We start from the raw sequence: 20,935 nt of genomic DNA, 5'->3' as shown, positions 1-20,935 counted from the left end.
GGCCATTTACGTTTTGAATATTTTGCAAAGTAGGTGCTTTAGGGAGCGTGTGCGTGTGTGTAATCGCGCTGGTGAATATAGCACTGCTGCTGTGAAACATTTCCCCGCTGAAATGTCTCTCGGTGTTGGTGCTTTTAGCTGGAGTTGGGGCTGTTAGATGCACTCTGTGTAGCACAAGAGAAATTCAGGAGGCACCAGGGCATATTATCACTTGGTACTTCACTATTTATGACACACGGAGAAAAATGCGTGGAATGATAGCAAAATGCGGACCCTCCAGGAAGCGCTATCCAGGGAGGAATAAATGTCTATCATGTAAATTTACATTCGGAACTGAACTCCGAGATGCAGCTGCAGCATTACCAAGGGGTTGGTATTAAAAGGCTGCAAGTTTAAAAGAAAAAGAGGCCATAATATCCTATTTAGCCAATGCACATTGAACAACATCCACTGTGAGCAGGCAGACAGTCATCAAGGGGTTTTCATTAAGTAAACACTCTGTGTCTGCTAATAATTGCTTCTCCTTGTGAACGGGGCTCAGTGTGGTCATTTCATGGAGGCATCAGCCAGAGAACTGATAACACTAGCGCTTCGCATTCGTTCCTCTAAAACTGGACACGTACACACTTTTGATCCGGCCGAACAAATTTCTAACAGTCCGACAAACACAGATAATGTGGCCTGAAGTAATCATGTCTACATATACATCTCAGTCTGACCCACATTATTAACCAGGTGTCGGGAGTCATCGGCGGGTGTCGCCAGGTGACGGACGTGGTCGCCAGGCAGCCGCCACATAGGCTCAGTCCCGCCAACGCTGCTTGCAGCTTTAATTTATCTATGTGTCTGTTTTACTGTTTTACTATTATTACCTGTCCTGTGTTTTTGACCCATAAATGTTTAATATAAGCAGTAATTCATGAAGACTCACATGTTTTCTGGTGGGTTGGAGGGTGTAAAGTTCTGAGGCTAACATTTGTTTGCGTGAACTAAGTCACTGCAAAACAAACTTAAAGTAAGTGAAGAGGTGAGGTAACCTGAATTTGAACTGAAGCTGTGAGCAGCAGAGCAGTAGTCCAATCTGTCATGCATAATCCTTAAATACTTTTTTTTTTGCAGTTCTTTGCGTGCATCTTATTTTATACAATTAATCAGATTGATCATGAATCTCTGTGCATCTCAAAATTCAAATTCAAATAAAAGAAGAGCTAACGTGGGTGTTGCCACCGACCTAGGACAGGTATTAGCACCTTTGTAACTATCACAAAGAGCTGATTTCCAGCACTGCATATCTTTTCAGCATACACTTTCTGAAAAGCGGTACAAGCCTGTAAATTATTCTCAGAATACTTTGGTAAAGTGATATCTTTTTTTTTTTTCACAGAATCTTGCACTCATGATGTAAATAAAAACATGTGAGATGAGAACATGCAATTCTGATGACAGAGAGAGTTCTTGTTCCACTGACCAATGAGCCTGGCGTAGGAGGCCAAGCAGGCTTGGTGATTGTCTTGGTTGGGGCAGGTGCTCACTGTGTGTGGAGTTACCCAGCAGTTCACCATGTAATCAGCCAGCCTCGACCTGCGTGAGAGGAAGCACAACACAGTCAAAGGAAGGACCGGCGCAGACTGGGTCAACGCATGCGTACGCGAGCACGGATCCAGATCAAATGCCCCACTTTTTTGGCACACTTTCCTTTTCTGCCGCAGCTACCAACTGCAAGCAGCATCAAAGTGAGTAAGTAGATGCGACATCTGTTTTCGGGCTGCTAACAGGTGCAGTGGACAGCCAACCCGGTTTCATACTTCATCTTCGGTGCCAACAAGCTGTGAGCGATCTTTTTCCAGTACTGAGCACAGAGCCTGTGATTACGAGGTGGAGAAAGGATAAGAAAGCTATCAATGCACTTTTCCCATGTTCATCCTGGACTTGTCTGCTGCACCCAAAACTAAATCTCCCCCACAGAGTGAAAGTACCGATAAAAAAATAGTGTGTTTTGTTTCGCCGCGTGTTCACGATAAGAGCTGTAAGTCAACGGAGGCCCCCGAGGTTGGAACTGGTAATCCACTTGAGTGGCTTTATTGGGAGGAGCATGCGTAAAGTTTGCACCGTTTACATCACATCTGCCCACTAAGCGAATTACGCATCCCACATTATTTCTTTCCTGTGTCTCCTGTGACTCATTCATTCCAACCTGATCCAGCCACTCGCTCTCTGCATACAGTTTTTAAGGTAGCTGATAAATACGCCCAAGAAGTCATGGCCATTTAGCACTTGCAACTAAGTAAACTTTTTTTTTTTTTCAATCGTCTGATGAAATGAAACTGACGGTGTGCATCTTAGCATCTTCTAAAAACACATTTATTCTGTTTTATATGTAGTCGATGTCTGAGCCGATCAGCAGTCCAGAACAACATTCCTGTGGTGTATCCAGCTTCATCTGAATTTAATGTGTTAATGAGTTTCAGAGATGCTTGTTATGCTCGTCATTTTCCATGTTTATACAAAGCTGGATGAGTAGCATACCTGTGTTTATAGTACCTCCATGACATTCTCGACTGCAAGTATATGTTGGAATGACCACGAGAGCGTTAAAAGTATGAATAGCAGAACACCAGTCAGCTATCCGCAACATCAATCCAGTAGCAGTGCACTTTAAACAGAGTAATCATCCAAACACAGCCTTTAGCTACTGTGGTTTAGAAGATGTTGTCCTGCCTTCCTGTTGGTGTGATCTGAAGGAGGCACTACTTAGGAACTTCTTCATTTGGATCACAGAACTCCGGAACTCAAAAACTTTTTGGCCCAACTTTGGTCTAAATAATGAATTGGACTTGAGCGTGTGTTTGTAGTGAAAGTACCTCCAACTAGTGTAACTCACTATATTATTGTTTAAATATGTTTAACCTTATTGTAGCACTATTGAAGCTTTAAATGTATGTTTTCTAGAAGGAATGCAATGTATTGGCTTTCCAAGTTTCCAATTCGAGATTAAAGTTGAAATTTCGAGAATAAAGTTGATGTAAAAAAATACTAAATTTTTGTGAATAAAATTTTGCAATTAATGTCAACGTGAAGTAAGTCAAAATGTCAAGAATAAAGTCGAAAGGCTCTGCGCGCAAGTCTAGTGGAGGACCTCCGTTTTCGCCAGTTTCGTGATGACTGTGGGTGAACCTTGTGGGATACACCTGTTTTCAGCAGTTTATCTGTCGGTAACTGGGTTAATCTACCATCCATCCTACTCGCCAATTTCCTCTTTATTTGCGGCGACTTTTTTCACGAAACTTTGTCTTTTTTTCCACATCAACTTTATTTACGAAATTTTATCTTTTTACTTCTACTTTTTTCCACGAAATTCTGACTTTACTCACAAAATTATAACTTGAAACTCGAAATGAAAACTTACATAAAAACCTTCTTCCTGTAATATGATTTTTTCTCTTCTTGTGGCCCTAACTCTCTTTCGTACAATAAACAGCTCTAAATATGAGTGCAGGAGGAAGTTAGGACTTTTTTTTTCCGTGTCGGACCCAAATGCCCAGCTCAATTCCAGACATGTGATTGGCAGCTGCAACATGATGAAGATTGAAGCAACAAAAAAAAGTTGAGCCAGATACCGCCGCAGACACCAGACACAGTCATCTTGCAAAAGTTTTTCGATGCAGCGGAACCACAAGGGATTTCACTGAGGGGAAAAAAATGACTGTGAAAATACTGCCATCTCATCACAAGAATAACAAAACAGGCAACTTGGGAACCTGAGCTGAGGGAATATAGGACCTTAGATCTCGGGAACATTAGACTGATATGCCTTTTTTGTGTATGTGTGTGTATAACCTTAGCAATAACAATACATCTATTTTTAAAAATATACTATTATCATATTTTAGCATCTCCTTGTTACACAATGTTGATTTGTGTTTCAAAAGTCAAACACTGGCATACATGAAAGAAAAAGAAACAAATTATCCTAAGTGGAAGCAGCCACCTTTGGAAGAGAGGTGAGGGCACAGCCTGGAGGACACATCACTCACGGTCGCATCACAATTCAGGTTCTATTTGGGGACTTTAGCCAGCGGGAGAAAAGACTTTTTTTTTTAACTACTGGGATTTGAACGTGCATTTATCTTTACATCTGCCTCGCAGGTTGTTAAAATATGGGCTACAGACGTGTCAGCGGCGAACATGGTGAAGTGCTGAGCGAAGTGGCAAAAGTGTGGAGTGCTTTATTTTTTGAATGTAGGGAAGGCAAAGATAAAAGAGGAGAAAGGAGCGCTGGGGAGACATGACTCCAGGCAGCGGCTGAATGGACTTCAAACGACATGACACATGCCTACCTGCACCTTTTGGATATATTTTGCCTGATATTAATTTCTCGCTCTTTTCATAAAAGACAAGGATGCATTTTTCTTGCGCTCACTGATCTTTTTCCTTTCCTTTTTTTTTTTAACGTTGTAATTAACGTGAGGTTCACCACCAGAGCACACTTGGTTAATTGTCAGTCCATAAAACACTCCAGGAGACTCACCACTGGCAATGAAAATGGAGCAGGAAGTACGCTTTGCTAGTAAGTGAGCTGCCTTAATGTACCAAATATATGCTAATTACCGGCATGCAGTTATGTGCACCAAATATATTTCCATTTTTTCCTCTGGAGCATAGCAATTCAATTAAACGAGAGGAGCGACGGAAGTGCATGTACAGTATTTTTAGGTCACTCTGAAACAAAACTTTTGAGATCAACAGAACTAATTATCATTAAATAAAATGTACTGTCAGTGACAGATGCCCACAACAAAAACTGCTGCTAAAACACAGTTGTGGACATCCCTCCAAGGTTAGAGAAAACCACGTGCTGATGTTGTTTTGCCCATCTTCGTACAAGTTGAAGGCACAACAAAGCATCCACTTCAGCAGGAAGTTCAAACAGAATATTTTCCAGAGGCTGTTAACATGGGGCGTAATGTGCTTTTTATCCGAACATCTTTTTTCTCAGCCCAATTACTTGAGTGAGACAGCTTCACTCTGTTTCAGACAGAAACGTAAAATCTGAAAACAGGTTCATTGTGAGACCTACAGCTGAAAAAATATCTATAAATATAAAATAATACAAAATAACAATACAAAAAAAAAAATGCATGGCCACAAGATAGTTAACATATGGAGCACATCTTTCATATGGTTCGAGATGCCTTGGTCTGTAATATAGTGCTGTACAAATAAAAGTTCATTGATTGACATGGCTATGTGTTACTTATTGTGTTGCCATGAGATAGTCAATGGGTAAATATCACATCATTCCACTACAGGAGAGGCTGTTAGTATTGAAGTAATGCTGTTTATTATTTAGCAATAAAGGTAACGATAGTCTACTTCTATTATACTATACTATACTATACCATACTATACATAGTACGCAATACCATATTATACAAAACTATACCATACTGTACTATGCTATACTATACTATACTACACAATACTATACTATACCGTACCATACTATACTATACTTCACAATACTACACAATACTATACTATACTATACTATACCATACTATATTATACTATATCAACAACTACTGCATTGAAGAGTCTCAACTTTTGGCTAGCTAAAGCAATATGGATGGAAGTGACAACAATTAACATTAATATTACCTGATGGACGCCGTTACTATCTTGTGACCTTGCAACCAGCCCATGGCCATGGATTATTTATTTTTCATTTTTCTGACAAAGACTCTGTGGAGACCTTCAATCAGAAAAGAAATGTGTCCAGTGTTGTGAAGAGTCAAAGACAAATGTTCTTACAGGTATCTCAGCTGAGGAAGAGAAGAGGAGGACAGAGGAATCAAGCCGACCCGACTGAGGGGCGCACAGGGCCAGTGAGGTTGCACTCCTGTCTCCTTGTCTTTGTGTGTTTCTCTCTCTCTGGCCTCGCCATCCGACAGCAAATCGCACTCAGACCCACTTCATTACTCTGCCGCCCTCCAGCTGCCCTTCTATCAAATCACCCAGAGAGAGCGACGAGATGGGACACGCTGACGCTCGCATCAGATGTAATGCAAGACTTCCAAAAAAAAAAAGAGAAACTTCTAGTTCATGCACTGTGTCTCCAAAATTGGATTCCAATGCAGACACACACACACTCCCCTAACGACAGAAATGCTAATTCATACACCAGCGAATGCAAGCGTATTCCCCTCCTCACTCCAAACCCTCTCAAACCGGTCCTGCTGGCAGTGAAAGAAGCCACTTGTGCGCCGTGACAGATGATGAGCAAAGAGATACGAAACAAGCAAGCGGGCCAGAGAGAACAACTTCATTGTGGCCGCGCAAAGCCGAGTGCCGGCGCCACGTTTCTCCCAATTTCTCTCCCTCTCGTGGTTGCAAGCCAGAGGACGTGAACACCAGGGCCCCCTGCAGGAGCAGGCGAAGACTCGAGCAGATTGAAGGAAGTGTCGGAGCGCTGTGTTTCTTTCTCGGTGCAGGCCTCGCTCAGACAATGAAGGCTTAAAAACAGTCATTTTAAAGTTTAGAGAGGTGTTCTGAGTGCGCAGACAATGGTCTCCCAACACTGGGATGCGGCGAATTTCACGGCCTCCAATGCGCTTTCCATTATAGCTCAGCCGAGACGCCACTCGCGGCTGAAATTACAGGCTGTCTAGCTCAACAGAGTTTTATGGTCATTTCAGCCACTCAGCCCCCCAGGCGAAGTGGCAGGGAAGCCCCACACTGAGGTAAACTTCTTTCAACCGACCTGACACTTTAAACACTGTGATTTGGCTCAGCACTAAGTGCCTGTCCATCCAGCGCGGCAGTGATAGAAAACTAATGGCTTTTCCGCAAATTCTCCTTCCTATCATTCAAAACGGACGGATGTCAGTCTGGGAAACTCTTGTGTCATGGAGGGTGTCGGAGTGGGGGGGATAAGCAGCGAGCAGATTCTGAATATTCCACAAAGGTCTATCGCTACATTAGGACTGGGAATTTGTCTGTCGTGGATTCTATCCGATCCACAGACTGTCAATAGATGCAAATATGGATTTACAAAGGGGCGACCAATTTTTATGTCGTTTGCTGCATGAACAAACATTAAACAGCATTGCATCACAACTAATGGAGTGAATGTGTGAAACAGCTGCAGTGAAGAGATGAAAAACATGTAAATTTGAAAAACTCTTTAAAATTAGAATATTTCACGATTAAGGAATCAAGGAGAATCTTTTGACCTTGTTTATGACCATTATTATTGTGGTTATTGTGTGGTGTGATTGATTGACATGTGAATCATCAACATGGGAACAGGGTTGGCTTATGTGCACATGTATCATCATTTATGTAATGATGATGATGATAATTATTTACAGTATGATATTAGACAATAGAAAAAAAGGAGGCAGGACTAGAAAAGTTTTTGAACTTCATGCTGCTCCTTTTTGAACATGGAAATCTTTATTTGAATTATGTGCTTGAGATGTCAAACGATATGTTTGATCATTCTGATCTTGTTTGTTTTGTTTCTCGAATGTACCCGCATGTACATGTTCCCTTTTTAATCTTTTTTCATTTTCATTCCCTTTTTGAACATGTTCAAAATAAACTGAACTAAATTAAATGACGCCTCCTTTGTCCGATCACCACTCCAGTGGCCCAGCGTGGCAAAAGGAGAAAAACAAAAGCTGTGTCTTTCCTCTCGCCTCGGCTTCCTCCTCGCCCCCGTTTTCTGTTGTGCTCCTCCAACCTTATCTCGCCTCGCTGCTATCCGCTCTCATTAATGCGCCATTGTCATCTGACGCGCAAACCAATTGTCAGCGTGGACCCACATGCCGGCGCTGTGGCTCACGACCAGGAGACTTCGAAACTGAGCTTGATCAATAGATGGCAGTGGCCCTGTGTGTGTGTGTGTGTGTGTGTGTGTGTGCGCCTGGTTCTTAAATGTCGGGGCGAAGCGGAAATTTCAACTTTTTCTGTCTCCACGCCAACTTTTTCCCCCCTTTTGTGCGCCGCGACTCATTAGGGTCACGCGGAACAGACTAACAGACCTTGCGAGTGGACGTTTCGGAAACGTGTCAGCATTTAAAAAGGAAAATAACCGTCCAAGCGCGTGTTGGCCTTCTGCCTCTGTAGCCTCGATAAACGACAGAGAGGCCGCGGTGCCATTCGTCTCCTGTTCCAAACTCCCTTTCAGCTCTCGACCCCGAGACAGTCTTTCCGTTGCCCCGGTCAGAGGTGATTGTCCACTTTAACCGCAGCGATTTCCTCTGTGCCTAGGACCGGGACGGTGAGTGGGGGGGGGCGGCCTTTGCTGGCAGCACTGTACTCATACGAGTCGATACTCCGAAAAGGGCACGGCGGACAGATGGCGTTCAGTCAGCTCGTTTGGGTGAAGCAGTCTCACGACACCAACGTTTGCCCCCTTACTCAGCAGAGGATTGAAGACGGCCACTGTCACCGCCGCATTAATAAGCAAAAAGCATCGGGGCAAGAATCTGAATTGGCGTTTTGTGTTTTTGTCTTGTTTTTTTATTTCCAAAAAAAAAAACGTTTGCATAATTCCAATATTTCTCGTCCGCTGACTCGGAAAAACTTGTTCACATCCCCGGTGTTTGCTTTCGTCTCTCGCACTCTCTCCGGCGCCCTGTGGCTTTTTTTATGTCGGCGCCGCCCACTACAGATGTCTTACTACCCTCCCACTGAACGTCCCCTCATTGGAATGACTGCTGAAATCAGCCGCGCCACCGGAGCTCAGGAGCGAGTGGATCATTCAAGGTTATCTTAACTCCCTAAAAGCCCTGCGCACGAGGCAAAACAGCCGTCCCCTGACGACACGTACACGCTAAACAAACAAACAAACAAGGAAAAATAATGACATGTTGTCCGCTGCAGTCTGGTTATTAGGCGTAATTAAATCATTGCTACTCACAAACAACACAAAGATAAACCTCTTTCAAAATTGCTCGTACATGTGTCCATAGATATATTAATGAATTGCAATGAGTCAAATAAGTGTTTTTCGTAATGTCATTATATTTCATAAGCTACACTTACTTGCCAAGCAGCAGCAGCAACACCCCCCCCCCCCCCACACACACACACACACACCCCTTACACCCCCATACAACCCCTTCGGCAGGCCTGCTCATCAAACCAGCTTCTTTCTGGCATCTGTCATTGGACGCTGTGTTCAGTCCTGCTCAAGGCACTTTGGAAAATCCTTTCAGCACTTAATCAGCCATATTTACAAAAAAAACCCGGCTGGCTGGCAGCCGTCTTGTCAGTGTCACACTGACAGTGTTCATACGCCACTGATGTGTCTGTCTTCTCCTTCTATTAATTTTAGAGCGTTGACGCCAGAGAAGTGCGACGCACGCAGGCTGAGTTTCTCGTTTACCAAGAGCCAGTGTATTTACTCCCCCCCCTCTTTTGCATTAACAAAGATCCATTTGATTGTGTTACAAGATTAGCACGGCTCATGCCGAGTTTGTGGCGGAGCAGAAGACACAGAGTGCCGGAGGCACGGTGTAGGCTACGGTTTGGCCATGAATAAACACTGCGGTGCCTCTACATTGAAGAAGTTCCAGTGCTGTTTTCCAGCTGCTTGGTAAAAGTGAAGAGGGAGTTTGAGGGGTTTAACAGCAGTGCACTCTGTGCCAGGCTACTACATAAAATACACTGATTTAGTGCCTTTTCTTTTTCAAGAAAATAACCTGCAGAAAAGGTTTGAATCACACACACATGCGACTGAAAGACATCACTGAGATGAAACTTGCTGAAAGCTGTGCAGATTGAAATGAAAACAAGACTTGGATTCTGCCTCATTTCTAAAGAAAAAGGTGAGCATGAAGGCCATCTTATGATATATTACTAGTCTGTCAAATGTCCTCACTGGGATGAACATTGCACCGGAAACATACAAATCTGCAAGGAAGTCCTCTCAGTGAGTACAAAGTTCCAGCAGAGAATGATGAAGAGTGAAACGGCGAGCCCCTAATCGAAAGGTTCAAACCGCACATCAACCACTCTGTAGGTAAGTCTAAAGTCCTATTGATGATGGTTGCATTAATAATGGATGCGTTACAAGTGAAGGAGGGGATCGTGGAGGGCAGGATAAGGCCTGATCGGTAATTGCAGCAGTTTTCCGCTATAGCATGTCCCCTTGGAGATTAGGGGCTGGAAAGTAAATGGCCATATAATTATCCAGCATTGGAATTAAATGCAGGCGACTCTTTCTTTCCAGCTCCTGCACCATCCTACTCATCGCAGCAAAGTCCTCTCTCTCTCTCACTTGCGCCTTCTTAGTTGGTCTTCTCTTCAACTCTTTCCAGCTCTCGCGTCGAGGCAGCAAGTCGGGTGTGTCTCCGCTGACATTTGGGCCTGATTAAAGTCCCACACTGCTGCAACGGAAAGGAAATGGAAATGAAGAGAAATGTTCACCGACTGAAACAAGTTTGCTAGCAACACAAGGGTGTTTTTTTTTCTCTTCTTTCTTTTTTCGGCTTGTAACCCGAGCAGAGATGTGGAAAATATTCCAACCATCGCCTTGGAGAAGGAACTTTGGAGGCAGCGTGAGGGAAATCCAGTGTACTTGTTGAGGGTTGACAATTATGTAAGTTTAAGGACCATTTCAAGTCTTAAGAGTTTGCACCTTTGTGGAAATAAGTGCAGCGGTGGCCGTCCTCTCCCTCTTTGAGAGGATGCTTGAGAGCCGTATGTCGACTTTACCTCTACATTCAACGTTAGCTCCTGGTTTTAATGGGCATTAATCAGCCAAGAACTGCCAGGGCATGTAGCTGTGATGTTGCTCGGCACAAACAGATTTGAAGTGGCAGGCCGTCTAGATGCTCGGTCATTTTGGAGTTGGACCATGTCATTTGCACTCAGCTCCAATTATGCACTTACATCTGTTTCCGCTGCCGCGTTCAATGAAGTGGTCGGTCTGAGAAATGTGCTCCCTCGCAGTCGCTGCAGCTGTGGTTTTGCGCAATAAAGCCGCAGTGTATCTCTGGGAACTGGCCGCAACTGTGAGCAGGGAGGTGAAGGGAGGGACTGTGCCGAAAGGAATTGCTTTGAGGGCCCTCAGAAATGTGTGCGGGTGTGGAAAAGTTCTTCTTTTTTCTAGGGTGTGGAAAAGTGGAAGAAATAGATGATAAAAGTCCAACAACATCCTGATTTTTCTTCCAGCCTTGTTTCTGAAACCGCAGACGCGTCCCGCGCGGGGGCCCAGTCTTTTCCCCACTTTCCCCACTTCTCACTGGAGCCTCCAGTTGTCAGCTGGAACAGGGCTGTCTGTTGATTTAGGACAGCGTATGTCTGAAGTGTCTGCTTCTGAGTGTGTATGCAGTATCCTGTGAGCTCTCAGCAACAACAATAATAATAATAAAAAAAAAGGCATCCTGGTACAATACATCTCTCAAACTGGGTCAGGTTACCTGTACAGTGATTGATTGTCTCTCTAAGCTTCCCCTCTTTGATAACCAGCGGCCAAAGAACTCAATCAAAGAGCACCCAGTAAGCCGAGGGGGCCGGTAGATATAAATCAAAGAAAGAAGTGTTGCATTGATCCTTTAGACAATCAATACATTACACACGTATACAACTCAATGTGCTTTGGGTAAAAGGGGCTTCTGTGGGCTAGTGTTGCACGGACCGACACGGAAACAGGGCAGGGAGTTTCTCCTTTTGGGCACACGCACACACACACACACACAAACACACACACACGCACACACACACACACACACACACACACACACACACACACACACACACACACACACACGCTCACACTCCATTACCCAAGCAGCACATCCAAATATAGCCCATTGTCACTCTGCGGACTTAGCAGTCCCAAGTGAAGAGATTTAGAACCCACTGGAAGGATGGTGAGAGAAATTGCAAAAAGGAGCAAGCAGACTCTAGTCTCTCTTTTTATCTGCTTTTCTTGCGGCTTCATGGGAGGGAGAGAAAATAATACAACAGTAACCAGTGCGCTACAAGCAGGTGGGAGAGACCGGCGCCGGTCCATCTCACGCTTGTTCCCCGTCCATCGACGGCCCCTCCGTCTCCACAGGATGTCAACAGCAGTCTCCGCAGAGACCGCGGCGGGACGTAATCTTACAACGTGCAATATGCCACGTAAGCCCAAGCCAAAATTATACATTTGAAATCCTCTCAAATATTTATTCTGTCTTTGATTGAGCTCCGGGCTCACAATCTGGGACGATCTGAACCGTCTCCAAGCAGACGCAATCAATCTGGCAGCCGGCGTGCTGAAGGTAAAACTGGAAAATAATAATAATAATGATAATAAAAAAAAACTTTTTGAAGCCATCCTTCATCCCCCGACAGCTTGGGACTGCTGGCCTTTCGAAAGCCTAAAATAAATAATGAGGTAGCAGGGTATGCATTTCCGAATCTGTTTTGGCTGGGGCGTGTTGGGAGCTGTAACCTCGCTTCCTTCAGAATGTGCTGCTGCGCGGTCGCGCTCGGCACTGAGATGAAACGGCCTGCAGAGTTTGCTGCAGAGATCTGCGGACATGTGACCAAAGCGCTGACCTCCAACCCACTGCAGTGGCTTCGCAGCCCGGATCGATTGTTGTCGGAGACCCTCCCTCCTCCTGCTCCTCCTCTTCCTTCTCTTCCTCCTCCTCCTCGTCCGCCTCGCTCCCTCTAATTATCTCCCCTTCTCTTCTTTGCCTCCAATCGCATCCCCGGTATTAAAATGAATTAAAACCTGCTCTGGCTGCGCTTCCTCCTCGTCGGCACGCAGAATGGACAGAGGCACCGCTGTTGAATAATTCCCTGATGCTTTTATCAATCTTTAAAGCGGACGAGGCGCCCTCTCCGGTGATGTAAGAGATGCAGCAAAATGGTTTGAGAGAAAGTTTGGTGGGGGAGTGATTGCCGTTCAGTGTCTCTCGCCGGGTATCGGAGACGATCTCGCACCCTGCCGCGCATTTACGGATGCAGACGCGTCACTGATGGAGTGACATCTCCGCCTGCTGGGTCCTGCCTGTTGACATGACAAGTGAGGGGAATGGCTAAGTGCCAGCTCGCCTCGCTCTGCCTGCATCGTCTCTCATTAGCACACACAACACCACATTCACAACACACTCATTAGCGTATGGTTTATACTTTCCACAAACGACTAAAATGACCAAAGACTTCGGACCGTCTCTCGCCCGCCGCCCAAAGTTGCACAAAAGACACTGCGTGGTGTTTGTCTTTCCGGGCCCGAGAAGCAACTTTTAAAATGAATGTTCTGACATTGCGATATTAACCTCACCAGAACTCTAAACTAAACTAAAATCTAGCTCATCCATCACTACAATAGTGTTTTGAGAGAGTCTTTATTTTCCAGGGATTCCACGAGTAAACAGAGCTCTTTAAATTTTGAAAAAGCAGACAAGTCGAAGCTGCTCCAGACAAACCGCAGATCAAGGACGAGGTGCGAACTACTGAGTGTGGAATGTGTGTGAACGCTGAATTAGAAATTAAAATTCAATATTGGAGACTTTTTTCGCTCCACAACATGTGTTTACTTCATCTGAGCTAATATCACCCGTCACATAAACACAGAGACTTGAGCTGTCGTCATCTAGCGATACATTAAACATCTGCAGCTCATCCAGAGCAGAACTACTGCTGGAGTTTGAACCGGGACTGAGAGATCTGAACACATCACACCAGTTTTAAAACCTTTGCACACTGATTTTAAAATCCTGCTAATAGTCTACAAATCATAGAACAGTCTAGGTCCAGAATACATTTGTGGAATATTCAAAGAATATAAACCTAGCTGGGCTCTTAGATCCAAGAACTCAGCTCAGGTCATCCAGACCAGAGTCCAGACTAAACATGGAGAGGCAGCATTTAGCTGGTACTCTGCCAACAAGTGGAACAAACTGCCAGTGGACATTAAACTTTCCCCAACTGTATACACTTTTAAATCCAAGTTAAAACATTTCTTTTCTTCTGTGTCTATGCTTGAAATCTGAACTGTATCTTAACTTATCGAGACTATTGTTTGTTTTTAACTGTTTTAATTCACTATTTTCTTTAGATTTTATTTTTTTCTGTTTCTTTTTATTGTACTTTTTACTCTCTGTAATGCTTTTAATGTTTTAATGTAAAGCACTTTGAATTGTCCATGTGCTATAAAAATAAACTTGCCTTGCCTTGCCTTGCCTATACTAGTAGCAACAAACTGCATTGGTTTGTCACAGTGTAACAGAGAGCAGGTTCACCCAATCACCGTCCAAGGTTCGCCTCCTCGTACAAATGCTTTCTGCCGTCTGTGCACTAGACGGATAATAAAAGATTTAGGGCACGTTCCATCCGGCATCAAGGACATGTTAATTGATACGGCACTTAGACAAAATAACTTTATTTCAAAGGTGTTCGAGGACGCGGGCTTGTCCTATGAGGACATGTGACATCATGTTCCAGACAAAGGACACAGAGGCAGACAGGGGACATGTTCGGAATGCCTCACAGGAAGGCGGTGATTGTGTACAACCTCGCAGCGGGACAAAATCACCAATCACGGAACTGTGACAGCCTGACGCTGACCAATGACACCTTCGATTAATGGTATTATGGAAAGGCCCAGCAGTGGAATGTAACCCCCAAACATTAGATTAGGAGAGGCACATAAAGGCTCCAAAGTGTGTGTGTGTGTGTGTGTGAGAGAGAGAGAACCGAGCAGTTCCTCGCCGGCTGGTGTGTCCACGCTGTGCCGTGCTCATCGGGCTGTTGACCTTCGCGGGGCATCACAGAGCCTCAGATAATGAGCTTTAACGTTCTATTTCATCTTTCCCAGTAAGGAGGTGCACAGCAGACACCTGAGGGCCTAAAGGTCGGTGGAAGCCGCTGAGCCCGAAAACAGATTACACCACGCGGGCCGGCGAGTAATTATTTAGACAATCATAAATTTGAGAGCAGGCGATTGTGCTTTCCCGCTTCAGCGGCACAGCAGTTGGACGTGGGCGCCGGTGGGGGTAAGGAACAGGGCATTTTCCATTAAAATTTAGCCTTGACAGCTGCTTACATCTACAGACGCAGGATAAATATGATGCACTATAGATATTTTCCCCACAAGGAATTGTTCTGCATGGCTGGCAACACTAATTTGAATTTCATGCGACTGTCAATCTCCTCGACTTTACACGAGGAGGAAAAAAAAAAAAAATCCCCCAACACAAAAAAAATCACCAGTCCAGTTATGGGAGAGAGGGAAGATTTAAGCACAAAAGTGGCCCAAAGTGTTTTGTAAGATGAAGGCTTTTGATGTTGATGAGTCATATTGTGCATAATGTTCATCTGAGTTCAAAGAGTGTTGAGTCTTCTGAAATGTGCTGTCGCCTTTGGAGAAAGAATGAAGAGCGCGTATATTCTACACTGGTCAAATGAAAGAAAACGTTGACAGTAATTGAAGGCGCTTTATTTCGGGAGGGAGCCGGCGTCTAAATCCCTGGCAGTCACCGCAATTAACAAACATGAAAAAGTCGGTGAAAAAAGTCCCGATAATTCGTTTCTAATGAGTTTTATTTTTAGCTGTGAGCTTCTCAAAGGTCTAACTCTTGGTCAAACTCCATTAGGTGCAAAAATGAGCTTTTATAAAGTGGGAATTATTTAAAATATGTATTTTCTTGGTGTTGTTGTTGTTGTTGCTTAGACTGGTGAAAATGAGGCACATCTCCGTCGGCGCCCTCCATTTGTTGCGTCCACAGTGGGATACGGTCGGGGGACGCAGACGCGCGCTCCTGACAGCTGATTTGGCCGATAACACAAGTGCTGTGTTTCAGCTGCTCTCAGCAACACTTACACAAGGAAACAAGTCGCGGCTGGGTAGGTGCGAATTGAATTCGGCCGCTCCAATCCCGCCGAGGCCTCGTGCAGCCGGCGCGGCCCGCTAATGTTTTGTTCAGCTTAATTGAGCGTTGTCCCTTCGACTTAGCTTTACATCTTCATACTCCCTCTAATGGGCTGCGGCGGTGGAGGAACCCCGCCGAACTTTACACGCACAGCAAGAGAAAATATGGGCGGCTGCCGCCGTCGCTCTTTTGAAACGGGAAACTTTTTTGCGCCGCGGAAAACGCAGCGTCCTGTATCCACAAACGAATGAATAACAATGTGATTATGAATCTACAGATGTACCTCACAGGGGCTCGCGGGGCGCGCCGCACTTGTCAATCAAAGCGAGAGGAACTGCAGTGTTTCCTATTTACCGCCTAGACGGCGGCGGCGTGCGGCTCTAATGAACTGTTTCCTTTTGTGCATGTGATTGTCGCGCGAACGAAAAAATAATAATCAGCAAAGCAATTCTCACTTGCAGTCAGCCAGTTCGTTTTAGGAATGACAGATCCAGCTTGACAGCAAAATCAAAGGCAAATTTGTATATTTGATCTGGATTGCAAACGCGACAATCACCTGTTTTACATAAATGGGCAAAAGCAAACCTGTCCTCACCATCAAATGGGAAAGTTGCACCTTGGTTATTTCCATTTCACAGCAATTATACACAGCAATTATATTGTTGTGCACACTGTACTTATTGTACTGCACTGCAGTCAGGTTTTTAAAATGATTTTTGGCTCAACACACACCCAAGGTCTGCTCAAAATTCTCTAAAATTAATCCCTGACTTTTTTTTCTCTTTCTTTCTTTTCCTCTTTAACCTCAAAGCACTAACCCAAGCAGAGGACGCGCTAAATTAGCTCCACGGGGACGGCACCTCTGGCCCCGACCAGAACCCCCTTTAGCTCACCTGCAGAGGGAGTCCTGGCGGCAGACCTTGCGCAGCTCCAAGCAGTTGGGCTTCTCCTTGTCTTTGTAGGAGCAGTCGGGCACGATGGTCTGCCGACGTCGCTCCGCGCAGCCCTCGGTCTGGCAGGGGCAGAAGAGCAGCCGGTGGCTGAACTCGGGCGGGACGCGGTCCAGGAAGAGCCTCAGGGCTTTGTGGCAACGCTTCTTGCTGCACGTGTCGCCCTTGTTGGGGTCCTCCTTGCTGCAGGTGGCAATGTAGGACGAGCGCTGCCTCTTGCAGCTGCCATTGAGGTTGCAGGCTTTGGCCGCGTCCAGGCACGGGTTGCAGTTTTTCTCTGGGTCCGGACAGTGGAAGGCTTTGGGAGCCACTGTGAGCATCCCTGAGTCAACACGGGAGGATAGAAGAACAGATTTTTAGGTCAAAGGAACCTTAGCCTCCTTTTCAAAGGTGCTTCAATAGAGTAAGGTGTGTGTGTGCATGTGTCGTTTCAATGAAACACAACCTGAAACAAATACAATCCGACCAGGGGGATAAAAAAAAAAATAAAAATCTTTCCACTGATCCTCTGACTCAACATCATCAAACAGCTGTGGCTTAACAAATAGAGAAGAAAAAACACACAACACTTTCATCTTTGCCTTTGAAGGAGTTCATCTCAAATGCTAGACACACTTCAATATAATCTGTGCTTGTCTGGTTCACCGCAGTACACTGGACGTCTTGGAAAAGACCTGCAGTTAACCTGCATCCACCGCAGCTGGATAACTTACACAGGTAGTTTTGGACCTGGAGCGAAATATCGGTTATTTCAGCGATGGCCTGAGCTGTGTGTGCGGACGGATGGTGGATTCTTCGAGGTGATACAGTGATATGATGGTAGGAGTCCACATTGAGGGATACGCATGCATGAGCTCAGATAAAGACACAAAATCCTTGAGCCCTCGAGAAAATATTGACATGGGCCCATTGAGGAGAACGTTGGTCAGAAAATACCGAAGGCCGCATCCACTAAGCGATTGCGCAGCTTTCGCGGCAGAAACACAGATGCAAATGGGACAAAAAAAAGAAAAGAAAAGAAAACTATGTCCTATCCACACAATATATGGGCTGCATTAAAACATTTTATTCACACTCAGATGGTGGTGAATGTGTCACCTAAACAACTGACATGCCCGGACTCCCATCAAACGGTGCGAGTCGCTGGGATCGTTCTTGACTCACACCCAAACATACACGTATTTAGACCCAATCTAAGGTGCAAATTGAATGCTGGTTGTCAGACCAGCACCTTGCGCACCTGACTCAGGGGCCGAGTTTGTAGTTGCGTCTTGCGCTGGCATATCCTATGGGCAAAAACCTTTACGGATATACTCGCATAAACACAATGTTGTCACAAAAAACAGAGCTATTTAACGCCACAGTCCATTCTCTGTGGATCTGGCCCTAACACCAGTCAAAATCTGTGAAGGTTCTAAGTCATCCAGGTCATCTTAGTGTAGAAGGGTTACGTTGAGGCTCCTGGACTAGAAAAACCAGTCCTGTAGCATTAATGTAAGTAACCCTTCTACATCAGTCTAAAGACAAAATCTCATCTTGTTCCAAAGGATTCATTGAGACAAACAAAAACATTTATTAGGTTTGTCAGTCTAAAACCAAGAGTGTGACTTCTGGCTGCTGTCCTATACTGAATTGAAATTTTCATATTTGGACTGAGACACTCAGAAAATGTGGTTGGGAGTTCAATTCCACCAGCAAGTGTCCACATCAATCTGACTCTTGACTGCTCTGAGTGAGCTCTCTGCACTTTTCCCACTTTCTCCCGTCAACATTAGAAGTTGTCACAGTTTGGACATTCTGTTCCCCACTTAGTTCTTCTCCAACCCAACTCATTAAAGCGACTGCATTCCGCTCGCCTGCTTTCATCTGACTGGCTATATATATGTATGTAAAGACTCCCGCTCACCACACATTCCCTGCCAGATTGTTCTTTAGCTCTCCGCAGGCAAGACTCACCAGCAATATTTCCAGACTGACTTCCTGTTGTCAACCTTGCCTGACTTTGACAAGCCTGTCCTGCCTGATTGCTGATTAAAGAGGCTTTCAACATCACCTTTTTGTCTGCTGTACTGCAATTGGGTCCAAATATACCCGTTTCAGAAGTTGAGACAGGTAGCAAAAGAAGATGATGAGGCGACGTGGCCAAGGTGACTCCTGACATTACGGCCTTATGGTACCTCAGTATGGTTCTTTGCTCTCACTCAGAATACTGACCAGCCCTGCTAAAACTACTGATAATGCAGCATCCACACTACCCTGGTTGGGACTTTGTAGACGTGTGCAATTGATTGATTTATTCTGGGATGGGCTGAAAGAATGCAGGCAACACAAACAGATGTGGAATTTGCAAAGGACGAGCTGATAGTTGCATATAAATGACAAACTAGATTAAAAACAAGTTATTCATGAAACTTGCCAATTCTTTTAAACATGTTTAAGGATTTGTTAACACAATATTGACAACTGTATAAAAAAATGGCAGAGTTAATACCAGAAATATTTGTGAACATCGTGTTTGTGAACCTCTGTGTGGATTTCATTTACATAATTGAGTGTGAATAGTTTGAATGAAATGAGAAACATTTGCGACTGCACTAAAAACAAAAAACAGTGATGTCGAATGAGCTGTTTGTGTTTAAATATACATTTGTTCTCATTTACTCTGGACTGTACTGACTGCACAAAGCTCCAGAAGCTCCAAGATTTCAGTTTCTAAGTGATCCAAAAAAATGTTCAGGTTTTTTCAATGCTACTGTGTAAATGTAAGTCATACGTAAACACAAAGCCACCAGATTTGGATTAAGCACATTGTGCCACTGTGTGATTTGTCCGAGTTGACAGATCATAGCAGGCAGCTGAAGATGGTCGACTTTGCTGCACGTTCACATCTCATATTATGTCCACACTCATTGGCTGCCAATGGTTTTAAGGGCATTTACAACAGAAGCCTTTCAGACCTTCACTATAGTGAGTTTTTTTTTCAGTTTTCACACCTGTTGCTTCGTCTTGAGGCTTTTTTCATATTGGTTGTATTTATTGCAGGTATGTATCGTCAACATATTTAATAAGGCCATAATCGCCTGACGGGAAACATGATTTTGTGAAATGTTTCTGGTTGTGCTCAGCTTTTTTCACTCTGCTTAAATTACGCCCAGGTTTCTGAGAGCATTTTACAGCGAAGCTTTTGGTCTTTATGGGTTAAAAGCAAAGGAGGATTGGCATCCCGTTTGGAAAAAAAAAAAGTAGAAGGTGAAATGGGGCCAGCTCAACTCGCTGCGCCTGTGTGTTTGTCGTTTGTGAGGTGCCTCGCATCCGCAGTGGCAGGACAAGAACAGCTCTGCTCAACATCTCTCAGTAATAAGGCCAAGGATGCTCACTTGCGCCAGCCCGCTCGATGTATTCAGTCTGCATTAGAGAGGTTAACCTCTCCACCCGCCGTGGATAATGATATCGCAGAGGTTGTGGCAGCACGGTGACACGCAGAAAGAGTCATCTCTTATTCTACAGAAACAATCAGGCCCGAGTCGGAGAGGCAGCCTGGAATAAAGGGACGACTGTTTATTTTTGGAGAGGTGTCACAGGGATGCTGTTTTTTTTCCTCTGTAGCCATTCTTTTCACATCAGTCCCTAAAAGTGGAGTGCACGGAACACTTCACATTACCATCCCCCCTCCCCCCACCCCCCCGCTCTTTCTATTTTTCTATTTCTATTTTGCACATATCAAGCAAGACTGAAACTTGCAGACTCGTGGCATTGTGTTTATCACAGGCGGGGGGAGAGGGTTTTCTATTAACCAAAGAGTAGACTCAGATGTGTCAGCATTACATGTTGTGGGTTTTCTAGTGAGCAAGATGTTTGTTATGAGAAGTGAGGCGTGCTGTTGTTTTTATTAGTACCGTCTTTGTTTGTTTTTTTTCTCCTGCATGTGTGTGTGTGTGTGTGTGTGTGTGGGTGTGTGTCGCAGGCCACCAGGGAGATCCTTCCCCGGGCTGTTCAGGTAATAAAAGAATTACCCTTTATGTCCCACATTAAACTAAGACATCACTATGCCATGGATTTAGAGTTGTTTATACACACGCTGTCTTTGGGGAGAGGGAAAACACTTGA

At 44.6% G+C, this 20,935-nt stretch overlaps 1 protein-coding gene and 1 long non-coding RNA gene across 3 annotated transcripts in view; one reads left to right on the top strand and one right to left on the bottom strand.

Annotated features, from left to right (window-relative positions):
- Window positions 1–20,935, top strand: part of LOC142896955 (uncharacterized) — a 525,186-nt gene that overhangs the window by 306,651 nt on the left and 197,600 nt on the right. The gene's annotated exons all lie outside the window — the stretch shown is intronic.
- LOC142897012 (GDNF family receptor alpha-2-like) overlaps window positions 1–20,935 on the bottom strand; it is a 56,828-nt gene that overhangs the window by 9,861 nt on the left and 26,032 nt on the right. For both annotated transcript variants that reach the window (XM_076039011.1, XM_076039012.1), the window contains 2 exons: window positions 16,772–17,150; window positions 1,469–1,581 (listed from right to left, as the gene is read on the bottom strand). In XM_076039011.1, coding sequence (XP_075895126.1) covers window positions 1,469–1,581; window positions 16,772–17,150 — 492 coding nt within the window. The remainder of the gene's footprint in view (window positions 1–1,468; window positions 1,582–16,771; window positions 17,151–20,935) is intronic.

Source organism: Nelusetta ayraudi, unplaced genomic scaffold, assembly GCF_046127955.1.
Source record: "Nelusetta ayraudi isolate G7.1 ecotype Tasmania unplaced genomic scaffold, CSIRO-AGI_Nayr_v1 ptg000058l, whole genome shotgun sequence".
NCBI lineage: Eukaryota > Metazoa > Chordata > Actinopteri > Tetraodontiformes > Monacanthidae > Nelusetta > Nelusetta ayraudi.
Note: the sequence above shows the minus strand (reverse complement) of the source record. Positions and strands in the feature narration are given on the sequence as shown.